At 43.3% G+C, this 15,844-nt stretch overlaps 1 protein-coding gene across 1 annotated transcript in view; it reads right to left on the reverse strand.

Moving 5' to 3' along the window:
• Window positions 1-59: 59 nt before the first annotated feature.
• Window positions 60-15,844, reverse strand: part of LOC109308659 (lanosterol 14-alpha demethylase) — a 21,840-nt gene continuing 6,055 nt past the window's right edge. The window contains exons 3-9 of the mRNA XM_019533100.1: window positions 14,766-14,892; window positions 13,125-13,299; window positions 9,196-9,315; window positions 6,130-6,325; window positions 4,515-4,610; window positions 2,402-2,570; window positions 60-1,517 (exon numbers count right to left, since the gene is read on the reverse strand). Coding sequence (XP_019388645.1) covers window positions 1,339-1,517; window positions 2,402-2,570; window positions 4,515-4,610; window positions 6,130-6,325; window positions 9,196-9,315; window positions 13,125-13,299; window positions 14,766-14,892 — 1,062 coding nt within the window. The 3' untranslated portion in view covers window positions 60-1,338. The remainder of the gene's footprint in view (window positions 1,518-2,401; window positions 2,571-4,514; window positions 4,611-6,129; window positions 6,326-9,195; window positions 9,316-13,124; window positions 13,300-14,765; window positions 14,893-15,844) is intronic.

Consider the following 15,844-nt stretch of genomic DNA (forward strand, 5'->3'; position numbering starts at 1 on the left):
TCTTTCAAGAATAAGTGTTTGACACAACATGCACTGTTCCGAGCACAGAAAAAAACAACTTTCACCAAAAGGAATTATAAATTTTAATGAAATTTTTTACACATCAGAGCTATTTCCATCCATTATCACAACTCCACTTCAAAAATGTACAATTAACAATACCGGGGGAAAAATAAACAGCAGTAGCACAATATTTAGCTGTTTCATTCAGCTTCTTGTAGACAAAGTTACATGGACACAAGCATATTTTTCTGACAACTGCCTTACTCTGCTTACTATTTATTCATTCACAAAATTGTGAAGTTCTGCTAATTATTATACCCATACCAATACTTCAAAGAGTGACTAGCCTATCTTGGGTGCCCAACCTGACAACTTAAATGAATCTATATTTAAATGTTTGCCTACTGTTTTTTGAAAATGTCTCTTTGATGCCTATTTTGAGGCAATTAAATCACTTGGGAGGAATTGTTTCATTCGTGTACCTAAATGGCATTTTTCCAGCCACATAAAAAGGTAGCCTAGACCCTTACTTCCAGGAAACAGAAAGCTTTATCTATTTCACTCCATCCATTTAATCCAATACGTATCAAATGCAAGGTGTAGCGTGGCTCTGCTTCAAAAGGAGTGTGGAAGAGCAAACTGGACAATGCTTAACCTGTCATGTAGCAATCAGAAATATGCAGCCTCAAAATTCTCTGGGTGAAGGGGGACTTACAGCTCAGGTTTCCTCCTTCCTTTCTGCTCTCACCAGTTAGCTAGCTATTAGCACTAAAATATGGAAGGGTCATTGTCTTTCCTCCTCTCCCTTGCTCCCAGTCAGTGTTTTTTGGTCTGGCTATAATTTTGTGACTTTGGGTCCACAACAGGCATGTTTACATAAGCCACATACCTGCCATGTATAGTTTGCATGCTCAGGATACACATGTATGCTTACACAACCACACCACGGAGCTAACAATCTCAAACTGCACAGCAGCACCAAGTGTCCATAAGTGCACAAACTTGCTCCCTTAGCTCAAACATGGTAGGTTTTTAAAAAGTCATTAGACATTAAGATTTAAACCTTTTATTTCCTCACCTGTGATTACTAATTCAATTCTAATAATTATTTGGTATCTGCCTAAAAATTATTACACAAGTATAAAATGCTGCCTTTTCTAATAAAACTCTTGTTATTGTAGAATGTACAAAGTACTAAATAGTTCCATGTTTTGTAGTTAGATTTATCTCATTGCCATTATACTACATGTCCAATGGGATAGTATATTTTCTCTGAACCACTTAATTCAAAATAATAATTATTGCCATTTAGATATAAATATTTCTGTATCAAACTCAGCACAACCGTCTCTTATATCGGATAACTGGATGATTAGGTGTGTGAATCATAGTTGTATAATTTATAGTAGGAAAATATCCATCGATGAGATCAAATTCATATAAACGGAGCAAAGTAGACCAAATTGTCTTAATCTGAACATATGCAAAATTTTCTCCAATACAACGATGACGACCTAAAGGGAAGTCCACAGAACAGAGAGCGCTATCACACTTCTATGAACTCAACACCATTAATAATACAATAATAATACTGTAAACTTAACACAAAGGTGTTCATCAGTTCTAAACAATTATAATTATGGTCCCAATTCATTAGAAACGTACAATCCTGTGCTTTACTGGATTGGGGCTAATACTTAGGGGAAAAAAGCAAACAAAAAAAAGAAGGAACAGCCACATCACTTTTCATTAAATATGTTAGTTCTTATATCAAATTTCTCACATGTGTTACCCTGACATTCACAAATCTCTTACCATGTACAGCTATTTTCTGCTAAAACATTACATTAATGCAGTATTAAAGGAGAATTTAAACACAAAGTCAGCCAACTCTTCAGACATCATTTCCAGAGCAGTTGCTCCTTGCTCACACATTTAACTTCTGAAAGTCTGAATGTTATGCACAATGATAGTTATTATTGATGCAAGAATTCAACACAAAAGTTGCTGACTGTGCATTGATGGGTTTTTCCCTGTTAAAAACTCAAACTAAAGTAAAAAAAATTTAAAGATTTCTTCTTTATTTATTTCAAGTAATACATTCAATCACTAGAACTAAAAGAATAAGAACGGGTTACTTTATATATTATACAGCATTTGCATAGTCTGTTTGGCTGTTTTTACATGAACAATCAGTTTTCCATTTGAAAGGATGCTTCATGAAGCAACAGAAGAAAAGCTTTACAAATTTACTAGGAACCACTGATTTTATTTTTATTAGAGTGAATTGGATTTTCAGTCAACTGTGGCACAGGGCATCCAGTATTTGAATGACTTCCTTAATATTCTGCCACTGTCAGCCAACTAAAGCAATTTCTTACTGTATTCTTTGACTTACCTGCACCAAATGGCACATATGAAAACTTCTCTCCAGCTGCTGGATTATCCTGGAGATAACGATGAGGTTTGAACTCTAAGGCTTCTACCCAAGAATCCTTAAGTCTGTGATTAACAGTAGGAGATACGCAGACCTGGTGACCAGGAGGAATAGTATAGCCAGCAACAGTCTACAGGGGGAAAAAAGAAGCCCTACATGTTACCAAAAAAATCCATAAAATGAGCAGGAAAAAAAACATCTAGTGAAGAGGCTGTTACTACAAAGTATTTGTGGGCATTGGTTTGGTAAAACAAACCAAAATGAAAAAATGAATAATTATAGGCAGTACTGAGAGAGCTCCTAAATTGATTTGGTGGCAATGCTATTTAGCCAGTCAGAAACAATACTCTAAATGCTGAGAAATACCTAACCAGCCATCAAAAAAAGGTTCTATTTTCAGAAGAACATGTATAAAGAAAGCAGTTCTTATCTAAGAGAAAAAGCTTTTTGTACTATAAAGCAGGGCAGGGTAACACCGTATAGACTAACTGGTTCAGAGAAGCATAAACTTTTGTAGAGGACTGTCACAATATCTGACTGTAGGTTAAGCAAGCTGTCACCTACAAAAGTTTGCTTCTCTGAACCAGTTAGTCTCCAAGGTGCTACCCTGCTGTAACTTCTGCCTGACTTCAGACTAACACACCTATCTCTTCTTACAGTGTACAAGCTAGACAATATGCTCTCAGAGTAATGTAGCCTGCATTACTGCTCCATCTACCAACAAACTGATGAAATACCAGAAAGTACTTCGTGGCATTTAAGCATCCTGATATAAAAGTTACTGGGTAAGAAGTGGAGCTAGCTCTGCTAATGGAGGCTGACACAGGAAAATGCTTATAAAAAAGAAATGTGGAGCCTATGGCCTTGGTTCATTTGTAGCACTATAAAAAGAGAGTGCTATGGGGGAATATGCTTCTTCAGAGGCCGCTTACTCCAACTCTGCACTCACCACAAAGGCATGTTCCCCAGCCATGGGGTAATTGGAGCTTGCTCCTTCATTCCCCACCCCTCACTGGAGAATCTGTCAGTGAATCTAACCAATGACAGCCCACCCTCTGCCCTGCAGAAGGAACTATGTCAGTGGGTCTAGGAGTAGTGGGTTTTCACTGGCAGTATTGCTACCCTCAGATCAGCAACTCAAACCCTCACCAATCCCACATGTGAGGGAGGGGGTGGCTTCTTTGATACCTACTGATCTGAATTTGGAGCAGTGCCAGGCTCCCAGACAGCTGGAGAAAATCCTGGCTAGAGGACAGGCCAGCACTGCCTCAGGGTATGGAGCTGTACCAGGATCTGTCACCTGGCAAGAAGCCCAGTGCTGCTCCAGGGTGCACAGCAGTGCCAGGCTCTGGAGGAAAGCCTGGCATTGCTCTGGAGTGCAGAGCAGCAGTGAGCTCTGACAGCTAGCACTATGCTGCTACCATCACAGGGGCGGTAGCAGCACTCATCTATGCCATTACCCCCCTGGGGACCATCCCTTCTGTCATGGTGGCAGCTTAAGAGCTCACCTGTGGCCTCAGGTGGCAACTGGACTGCAACTCTGCTCCCCAGGATCTCAGGGAGCCAGCTATTCTCCCTCCCTCCCCTTTTGAAGGAGAGGGGAGGAGTTTCCATCAAGGCTTCAAACCCAAGGGATTTTTCAAAAAGTACAAAATGAACAAGATATCAAGCAGAAGACAGGACTTGCTTCTTATACAGGAGGTAAGATTAACACCATCAAAAGAGCCATAGTGCATGGTTGATTCTGTGCATCACAAATACCTAAAGCAGACAAGTTTACGTGTATATTCTGGAGAACAAGAGTGATACATTTTATGTCCTTAGAATAATCTGTAGCAGATACACAATGCCTGCGCGCTAGAGGTGCAACTTCTAAGGTGAGCATATTGCATTGCTCCCACATGTCAGTCAGTGACTACCTAACTTTGCACCTCACTGCACAACTTGCTGTCATCATTCAGAGTTTCACTTCTTATTAAATTCAAGATCCTGATTTCTGGATCTGTCATGTCTTCAGATATAATCTTGAGCATAAATCTCTCATATTACAAACCGTGTACTCTAATGTACTCACCTGAGGAGTCCTTGCCATTCTCATCATCGTCATTATAGGAGGTCTAAGCCTTAAAGTTTCTTTTAGACAACGGTCCAGCAAGTTCAGATCCTTCAGCTGTAAGTAAGGTAAGCGTTATCATTTCTTCATGTTTTAGAAAATATCTAACATTAAAACAAGTATTTTTTCCTATTTGAAAATCAACATCTTATGCAGCTCATTTTCAATACATACTTGCTTAGTTACACTGTTTTTTTGTTTCTGCTTCATGTAACAGAAGAAAAATGTTGCTTAGGATACAATATTAGAATACAAGCTACCACCCAAAACAGGTGGGCAAGCTCCAGCCCGAGGCCCCTAAACAACTTGGAAAATTAATATTTCTCTGCCCTTGGTTTCTGTTAAAATGACAGGAACCAAGGGCAGTAGGACCCAGGGGAAGCTCAGCGGGCTCCAACAACAGTGGGGCTGGGCATTTCTGGGCTGGGAGCATGTGGCTGCCCTGGCACAGAAAGTTCAGGTAAGTGGGGGAGGGGGGTGGGACCCTGGGCAAGGAAGGAGTGTGTGTGTGTGTGTGTGAGGGAAGCGGCTCTTCCCCACCCATGCCCGGTACCCCGCGCTGCAGCTGCTTGCAGCCCACAAGGGGCTGCCTGTACCCACTCCAGACAACCCCATGCGGACTGTGAGCAGCTGCAGCAGGGAGCACAGGCAATGGGGTGGGGGAGGGGCCGCTTTTCCCCCCTTGCTCAGCTTTTCCCTGGGCTCCTTCCCTGTGCAGAGAAGAGCAGCCCCTCGCCCACCCCATGGCCAGCACCCCGCACTGCAGGCACTCGCAGCCTGCGTGGGGCTGTCCAGAGCAGGCACAGGCAGCCCCAGGCAGGCTGTGAGCAGCTGCAGCGCAGTGCGCCAGACATTGGGGGGGGGGGCTGCTTCCCTGCCCCCACACACTCAGCACCACCTTGTAACCCAGCTCTACTGCCAAGCTGGTGCTGAGCATGGGGAAAAGTGGCCCCTCCCTCACCCCATGGCCTGTGCTGCAGTCGCTCGCAGCCTGCCTGAGGTTGCCTGTGCCTGCTTGAGACAGCCCCCCGTGGGGCAGGTGAGAGGCCACTTTTCCCCACACTCAGCAACAGCTTCTTCCCTGCTGGTGAGCAGGGGGTTGAGGCTGTGCACTGCTCCCCATCTGTACTGCAGGGCTGGGGGGCACCGAGTGTGAGCAAGCGGGGAGCCAGCAGAAGCACAGGGCCCGCACCGGTGTCCGGAGCCAGTGTCAGTGGGGCCCAGAGCAGGGTGGCAGGAGCATGGGTCTCAGCCAGCAGGGGCTCTATGGAGCCGGGCCAGCTTTCCACTCCCTGCTGGTGCAGCCCAGCCTGCACCCCGCTTTGGGCCCCACCAGTGCTGGCCCTGGGACATTGGTCCCAAGATGGTGACCAGGGGGCGGGGCACCTGTCAAGGGGTGGGGCTATCCATGTGGCTCTCAACCGCCTGCCAAAACGGGATAAGCGGCCCTCTGCTCAAAATAATTGCCCGCCCTAACCTAAAATGTACTTTCAGTCACTAACTTCAAATTTAACATGTTTATGCCAGAAATATTCCATTGCAAGTTAGCCTGTAAAAAATTATGCAACATACAAACCTGGTCATAACTTAATGGTGGCAAGTCATCTCCACAAACTGCTTTCTGTTCCACATAACACTGCTCCTGTATTGATTTGTCTCTAGCTAAGAAGAAGCCAAGCCAAGCACTGGTGGTTGAGGACGTATGCTGACCAGCTAACAGTAACCCAATAAGCATTCCAGCAATTTCGTCGTCTGTCAGAAGACGGTCATCCCTAGATCAAGATGATGTATATTACAGCAGTGGTTCAACCTTTTTCCTACTGGAACCCATTTCCAGAGGTTCATAGCCTTGTACCCCCACCCAGCTCTGCCAGTACACAACCCAGAGACTCCCCAGCCCCTCCCCACCATGTTGGTATCCCTCACTGCTGACCCACAGCCCCTGCCCTACGCCAGCCCTGCTGGTGCCCCTACTCCCAATCTGCAGCCCCCTGCCACCCCCACCCAGCCCTGCTAGAGGTGCCTCCAGTTGCTCCCGTCCTGCTCAGGCCAGAGCATGATGGCTGCAGTGGCTCCGGCTCATGCGGGTGGCAGCAGAGTGTGCTAGAGGGAGGAGGGGAGGCCTGTGGCAGCCCCCACCAGGCAGCTTGATCACAGTCCATTCCACCCCAAGCAGCATCCCCCAGCTTCCCCATCTCTGCAAGCATCCAGCCCAGCCTCGCTCTCCCCCACCCCCTTCCCCCTGCCACAGTCTCCACACTTTCCCCAGGATTACTGTTTCTCAACTCATGGCTCACGACCCTCTGAAATCTTCTTGCAACCCATGGGTTGAGAAACACTGCATTAGAGTAAGAGTGCTCAACCCCTGGCCCACAGGCCAGATCTGGCCCCTGGAGTTGTGTCATCTGGCCCACACAGCTCCCCATAGATCCAAAATTTGGTGGGAGGAGAGAAGTTTCCAAAATTCCAGACCCTTAGGAAGCCCCACAAACTGGACAGCATGGCCCTGTGTGTTAAATCACCACACAGGGCAGATACAGGGCCCAATCCTGGCATGTGGGGCTGGAAAGGGGCAGCTGAGGGTCCAATCCTAGCAAAGACCTGGGCAGGGGCAACACAAGGTGCCAGGTCATTTTTCTGCCATTTTTGCTCTGCGAGAAAAAACTAGAACATCTGTACACTTACAGTTTCTACCAGGAGAACGGCGATTGTGGCAGAAACTGAACATCTATATACACAGCCTGGATCTGTTAAATAAAACCTTGGCAAGAGCTCTCCTGAAGCCTGTTTTTTAAGCATGGTAGATTATTGAGTCAACAGTTCACAGATGTATTCTTTATCTGTATATGGACAACAGAGTGCCTAGTATCTGCCTATTTCTATTTCATAGAGAAATGAAGTGCTGAAAAATTGAGAGAGGCTTGGAGGGTAGCACAGAAGAATCTGAGATATCCAGCAGGAGATATAATCTAACTTTCTAACTTGTATAATAAATGTGAAAACTGCAAATTAAAAATCAGTCACCTTGATTAGAAAAATTACAATCAAGAGGTTTAGGGAGGGGGCATCTGATTTGATCTTTGGAGCTAACTCCTGAGAAAATATTCCTGCTGTAACACAGGGGTAATCTCACCTGTAAGCATTTAGAATTCTTTACCTTAAGAACTTGATAATCAGGACAGATAAGCAAAGTGGGAAATACACTTTGATCACTGCAAGATAAAGACGTTATACTGGAGGCTGTATGGAGAGATGATGGATGTCATCATCACTATGCCACTGTATTAGTCCACGGTACACCTACATCTGGAATACTGAGCACAGTTCTGGTTTCCATATCTTAAGAAAGATGTATTAAAAGAGGTACAGAAAGAGTCAGAGATAGTCAGAGCTATGGAGAAACTAAAAATATTAAGACTCTTCATTTCAGCAAGGAAAAAGTTGAGGGGGGATATGATAGAGGCCAGTAAAATCATGAAGGATGTGAATAAGGTAAATAGGGAACTGTTATTCATCAAGCCGCAGAATACATAAACTAGGGAGCAGCTACTGAAATGATGAGGAAATAGGTTTAAAACAAACTGAAGGAAGGCTTTAGAAAAAAGACAGCACATAATTAACTGTGGAACTCACTACTACGGGAGGTTGTAGCTACAGATACTATAACCATGTTCAAAAAAGGATAAGACTAATTAATAGTTCCCTATGGATCTGTCCTCCATGAAAAAGAGCAGTTGGGGCGTATCTTCCAACATCACCAACCAATGATAGTTGATGCCAGGAAAAGTATGACTTGAAAAAGATCACTCAACATTTGCCTTGTTCATACACTCTGCTTCTACAGCATCATACTACAGCAAAAGCTGTGTTAACCAGCACTTTATTAGCTGGAGAATTCTACTAACCGGCATCCGAGGGACACGGCAAAAGCAAAACCAGAAGTACCACTTCCTGGGAACTTCCAGTTTCATTGCCACGAGCCGAGTTTCTCTTTGTCACTTCTTCACCCCATGGCCCGGGGCAAAGCAGCCTGCGCAGGGCCCCACTCCCTGTCCCCAGGCACACTAATGCCGGGAAGTGCACCAGACGGCGCACATTTAATTAACCGGTATATTTGATTAGCCGGCATCCCCTGGGGAATGGGGGATGCCGGATAATAGCACTTTTACTGTACTTGTCACTATTAAAGATAGGATACTGAGCTTGATAGACCATTAATCTGATTTAGCATGGTACTTTCACACATCATCATTTGTATAATATGTCATAAGAACATATTTGGGCCAGATTTTCATTTTTTTGTAATCTTAACTTTGAGGAACTCAAATAGTAGACTTCAAAGTCCAACCCTAAAAAGTGCAAATTCTTCAGGCTCTACAAGGAGATGGAAAAGGCAAAACCAGCTTCTAGAACCCTCAGTTACAATTACAGTAAAAAAGACAGGAAAAGGGATATCATCTCCCAAAGGCTACAACAAACAGCACACAGGGGAAAATCTAAGACCCAAGGATGATGTGTGACATGACAAGCAACATTCAATTTAGAAAAAAATTGGTAAATGAAGCCTCCTGTATAAAAGTGTTAAATACTCAACACTTCCTCCTAATGTTTACAAGTGGCAACATTTCCAATTTTCACTTACTTATATCGAACATCCAGCAGCGTTTGAAGCATATCGTCCTCCCTTTCTCCTGACTGGCGCCGTTTCTGGATAACCTTATAGAAAATGTTCTTTATCTCTCTGTGTGCTCGGTCTCTGCGCCTGTAACACAAAGCATCTTTATTAGTGTCCGTGCATAAAATAAACAAAGATGCATGTAAAGATCTATCAAAACAGATATAGTTTTTCTTACAAATAATTAAATCCCATTTAGATCAAACATCTAGGATGCCAATGAATGTTTTTATTAAAGAGAGTTAAATTAGAGACAACTGTTCATTGCCTAAATATTTATCAGTGTTCTATAACAATTTCAAAGGTCACTGACAATTATATATCTCAAGAGATAGCTAATGTCTGAGACACAGAATTTCATCACAAGTTATACGAGGGTTAATGAGAATTATATGACATGGCATCACAGGACTCTGCAGGCACCAGGGCAAAACACATATGAAAGGACACAACAACATTGGAACAAAACATCATTATACTGCTTTGTTGTGTTGAATGAGATATCTACTCTCTCCTGTAACACACTCCAACCAGTTTCTTGAGTCTTCAGCAGGTCTTGTTAATGCTAACACCATTTTAAATGATCTTCTCTATTTTTCACCTCTAAATATGCAAATAATTGCCTCTTCCTAAACGGAAAGCAGCAATGATACAAAAGAGATCATTGCAATACAATTCCCTCTAACCTGTGAATGCAGAACAGGACCAGAATATGTGAGGTGATGCAGCTAGAAAGCTGGGTGCTGACCCACCACTCTCCAGTGCCAAAGCAGAGTAGAGGTTACTTATTCTATGCTTGTTTAGTCTACCAGTAGCAGTAGCTATATGTACTTCCCATAGTGAATTTAAGTCACTTTGTGACTTGTATCTTCTATAAAGGTGGACTCAAAATTCCTTGTCCAGAGATGAGGGGAATTAGTGAAAAAAATCTGACCTTTATTATTATGCCAAGGCATACCTTTAAATAAAATCTGACCTTTATTATTATGCCAAGTAACTTGAAAGTTCTTACTACTTAAAATGAAAAGAATCTCTAAAACAACCCATGTCAAATAGTTAATGGAGCTAGGTATATCACGTCTCAACACACAGCTGCTTCTTAAATCCAGGGCTAAGTGACAGTTGATGGCTCTCCAACCCTTACAGCGAGGGAGGCAATGAGGACATGTAGGGACACAGCATGATCCAAAAGAACCTCTCTTAGGCAGAGCATGTGTGTGTCGGCAGTGGAATTTGGGTAGACAACTACCTGGACAGTGACTCATTTACTTAAAATTAAACTTCAACCAATGTTCCCTTTAAGATGTAGCAATCCGTGAGCGCACCGCTTCAGTCCATTCCCGTTACTAGCGTAACAAACATATGACCACTTGAATAGTAATTGAGTTCTGCTTAAGCACTCTTATATGTTGTTTGAATAAGCCTGGTGGGGCTCTGCAACATGTCTCAAGGACAGCAACAAGGTATTGTGTTTATGGGGTATTATACATTCATGAACAGATTTAAGAGTTAAAATTGTCAGTTTTCACAAACAGCTAGAGGGTTAGTGTCTGATTCCCCTCGCACAAAATCAGATACCAGCATAACCTCAGTACTTGAGTGTGTATTGATGAAGAAACTCCTATAGGTACTTACATATTAAATTAAATAGCTTTACCCAAACATTGTGCCAAAGAAAAGTAAAATAAAGAAAGCAGTAAAAGAGTTCTGTGCACCACTAGAAGTCATGTGAACTGTTTACATGCAATGGTTTCCTTCTACGGTGTTTATAGGCCTATATTTTCTTTTAAGCTATGCCTTTGCAAATCAGTAGTGACTTAATTCAAAAATAGAAACTTACAATGGTGTAAAACTTGTATGAGAGGGAAATCACATGCAGGACCAGCCCACAATCTTTGCAGACCCCTTGCAAGACGTAGTTCTTGGGCCCCCTGATCCCTCTCTGGAGCTGGGGCAAGGGTGGGAGCAGAGCCGTGAACTCCTCCCCCACTTGGCTAGTAACTAAATGAATGTCCTGGCACACTGGATACAGTGAAAGCAGTAGCAGTCAGAGTTTCTGGCTACAACAAGGTAAAAACAAACAAACAAACAGCCAGAGCAGTTCCCCTGCACCATGATGAGGCATTTTGCCCCAGCCCTCATCCCTGTCCCGACCTCTGCTTCGCCTTGGGGAGGAGCTGTTGCCTGAGGAGTGAAGAGCTTACCTCTGGTAAAATGTCCCACAATGGCCCCAAGGCCTCCGCATGCTCCGCACCCAGCTCTACTCTGGGTGGGTGCGAGGCTTTAAAAAAGGTGGTGTACAGCAAGATTTGAAATTGTGCGCCACCATGCACATGCGCACCTTGGAGGGAACCTTGCCTTCAACTGCTAAAGCAAGCAGAGGCTAATTCAGCTGCAGCCTTTCTTGGTCCAGCCCCTCCTGGAAACCAAGGTGCACAGAACCGTTCCATTCTCACACCTTTGTTTCTAAGAGAGGCCAGACAAGAAAGGGCTACAGCCCAACTTACAGCAGACAGAACCTTAATGCAACAGGACTGTCTGGACATGCCACAGCCCTTCCCAGGCTGGCTGTGCAGCAGGCATGCAGGACAGTTTTATCTGGAAGCAGCAACACCCAGCTGAGAAGCACTGAGGTAAGCTGAGGCAGCACCAACTGTGGTTCTCAACCAGGGAGGCCACCACATTCAAAAAAGTGGTAGAGAGGTGCCACGACTAAAAAGGTTGAGAACCACTGTTCTATGCAGTGATCCCAATTGTACAAATGCATACCCGCCAGGAAAATGCAATTAATCATCCTATTCAAATCACTGGAATTTGGGAATAAAATTAATTAATAAATAAATAAATAAATAAATAGACTGCAACATCTTTTGTATTTTACTGAATGTCTTTACCTTAAAGGTGGAGTAAAACTGACTTCTCTAGTTAAGAAAATATCAACAATCATTTTTGTACAGATGGTGTTAAATTACTAATCTTGAATCCAGATGACTACATAATCCCATTTAGTTTAGAAACACTGAGTTGCAGTTTTGCTGAAGGTATTAGATAGGAGTGATCTGCTGATCCCTACAAAGCTTTCCTGATGCAACTTGAAATATTATCTTCATGTCCTCAGTTATCTGCATTGTAGAAAAAGAACAATTCTCTAAATTGAACTAAATCAGACAAGGTTCTCTGGGTAAATGTGATATCTTTTATTAGACCAACTAAATAGCTAGAAAAATTGTTCTTTGCCAGCTTTCAGGCACAAACACCCTTCTTTGGGCATAGGAAGAGCCTACTAGTGTTGTGTGTGCTCTCCTGCAAACTCTGCATTTTGGCTTTTATTCCACCCAGGAGAGCACAAAACACCAGCAGACTCTCCCTATGCCTGAAGAAGGGTGTTTGTGCCTGAAAGCTTGCAAAGAACAATTTTTCCAGCTATTTATTGGTCTAATAAAAAAGATCATATTTACCCAAAGAACCTTGTCTGCCCATATCCTTAAACCAACATGGCTACAACCAACAACCTTGAACTAAATCATATTTTCTTTTGTTAAATATACTAATAATACACAAAAAAGACTCAGGACCACTGTCCTTTAGCTGGTCATGGTCATTAATGCCAAGAAAAAACATTTAGTTTTGCTGTAGTTGTCATGCTTTTAAATGCTAATAAGGCAGGGATGTGAAGGTAGTTAACTGTCCTATTTCCAGTTTCAGGGAATACCAGTACAAACTAATATACTGCTGTTAGATTCCTCCTAAAGGAAATATCCTTGCATACCTTTCTTTTTTGGAGTGTAAAATACATATTTAAAGACCCAGAAAGACCTGAATCAGAAAGATCAAGAGCAGACAAGTTACTTGGTTACTTAAGCAACAAGAAATACTTAATCCATTAGCTTTAATACCTGAAACTTGGCAGTGGCAGCCACCCTGGCAGGAGCCAAGCAGCATGAGTAAATCCCCCGTCCAAATCAGCATACAGTTGTGCCACCTTCTCATTGAGTAGGCTTCTGATTTCTTTCCCATGTAAGCAATGACTTGCTGTCAAAATAATGAGCTCTGACAGTGCTTCAAATAAGTCTGAAAAAAAACAAGGAAAAAGTTGGTAAGAAAGCATTTCAGGGATATTTGCATTAAAATTTGCAGGCCATTCATTTCTCTTCTCCAGAAAGAAATGTATAGCTTGAACAAGTAATTTAAGTTCTCAATGCTCTTCTCTTTAATGCGATTGTTTCAAAAAATGCTTTTGCACAGGTAGATCTCTGGCATAGGACACTAGAGAGGGGATAACTGGGAAATTACTGGAAAGAGGAATATGTTGCAGTAACACTTATTTAAAACCTCTTAACTGGATGTCCTTTTATCTAACACAGGGGTCAGCAACCCCTGGCACACATGTTAGAGCATGGCATGTGAAGGCATTTTACTTGGCATGCAAGTTTTGGAATAGATGGCAGAGAAGGGTGCTGGGAGAGTGAGATACAGGGAATTTTTGGGTGGCTATAGCCCCCCCAAGTGCCACCCTGCTCTGCTGCCTTTACCTTGCACAAGGGAGGTTTTGAGGGGCTACAGCCACCCCAAAATTCCCTGTAGCCCCCTCTCCCAGTGCTGCCCCCTGCCCCACACAGCTGCGCCTACCTCCCATCAGGAAGAAGTCAGCACTGCCCCTGGCTCTGAGCCTGCAGCACGCAGCCTCCCCTCGCCCCATTCACAAATATGGGGGAAGATGGGGAGGGGGGCATACCCCTCATGCCTCCCCAGGGGGTATGCAGTGGTGGGAAGCCACCCATCCACCCAGCATCCCCTCACCACCCCCCTGCAGCTCCATCCTACTCCCAGCTCCAGGGTCACATTCACCGCTCTGGCTGGTCAACACGTGCCCCACTCCCTCCCTCACCGTGGCGGCCTTGATCTGCCCTCCCCATGCCCTTTCCTTCCTCCATGCCCCTTCTCCTCCACGGTTACTGGCCAGATGCTGCTCTCTAAGCTTGCCAGCTGTATTCTTGGCTGCATGCATGCTGCAGCTGCACACACGCACATGGCATTTACCAGTGACGTTATCAGCCATTAAAAGTCGAATGTCGATAATGTTAATTTTCCTGTTATTGGTGCTGATCTGATACGCGACCAATGTATCAGTGCACCTCTAAATGCATTTCTGAACAGCTTTATTCTCCTAGAATCTTTAGATTTGTTGTGTAAACAGTGAACAAGTTCTGTATTTGATTCTTTTGAACATAAAATGATTGGCACTTTTTTGCCTAAATGTCTTATTTCATTCCATTAAATGCATTGTAGTAGATCATGTATAAAAAAAAATACTGCTAAACTATGTGAGAAGCAAAGATTTTTGTGGTTGTTGTTATTGAACCAAGTGCACTCTATTCCAACTGGTACGAAAATATCATCAACAAAAACCCTTGCCTCTCACATACTTTGGACATCACAGCTACAACATTACTATTAAACTATGTTAATATTGGTTGTTTCCCTTGCCACTCCCTTCAGTGCAACTTTTGAAATACAAAGCATGGGGTTTTGCTCACTTCTTTCACCATTCTGCCCCCAGGATTTAAAGTAGTCCTTTGTTTCTTTTTCGATCACAGGTACATGTCGTTTAAACTGTGCTATATTCAGCCCCGTTTTTAGCATTTTCTTCTGCTCCAAAAACACCTGCAAGTATCAAGACAGCAGAGATATGCAACATGAGGTTCTTCATATTCATTTAGCCATTAACAATAAATAAATATAGTGAAATAGAAAAACATGGGAGTTGCTAGGAAATGAAGACCACAGTAGTTGACAGCCTGTTCACAGAACTTTAAGTAATTCTCATGCTGAAGAGAAGAGACTGAATTAGCAGTCGAAGACTGAAACATGCCTTTCCCAAGTACCATGTTGTTTTTTCATGTTCTCATAGGTCATTATCCATATAACTTCAGTACTTCATGAGGGGGCAATACAATATAAAGTGAACTTCCTGAAGAGAGACTAACTTCAAGCAAGAAGGAAGAAGATTCCAGTCTAATCGTAGATCAGAATTGCTCATTCCACAACAGAAGAGACATATGCTTTAGCTTTAGTCTCCTTAAAGTAAAAAGGCAAGGCAGCCAACTATAGGAGGCTGCCTACCATATCTGGCATGACTCTAGACTACCTATCAGGTGAGGTCCTGTTCCATTTATAATGTTATGTGGTGTCCAAGGGCAACTTCATTAAAGTGGATTTGGTATGAAATGAAATTATGTTCCCTGAGATACACCTTGAAAATCTCAGATAATTTGTAATGGCAATTCTCTGCCATAGAATGCTTCCTACCCGTATGCAAACCCTGACCCTCATTTAGTGGTGTTAATATGAACTCTTAGGCTAGGTACAGACATTCATAGTTTCATAGTTTGTAGGGTTGGAAGGGACCTGAGCAGATCACTGAGTCCGACCCCCTGCCATAGCAGGAAGGAGTACTGGGGTCACATGACCCCAGCAAGGTGTTCATCTAGCCTCCTCTTAAAGACTCCCAGGGTAGGAGCCAACACCACCTCGCTTGGAAGTTGGTTCCAGATCCTAGCCGCCCTGACAGTGAAGTAGCGCCTCCTGATATCTAGCCTAAATCTACCCTCTGCCA

The sequence above is a fragment of the Crocodylus porosus genome, unplaced genomic scaffold, assembly GCF_001723895.1.
Source record: "Crocodylus porosus isolate Cpor-Errol unplaced genomic scaffold, CroPor_comp1, whole genome shotgun sequence".
Taxonomy (NCBI): domain Eukaryota; kingdom Metazoa; phylum Chordata; order Crocodylia; family Crocodylidae; genus Crocodylus; species Crocodylus porosus.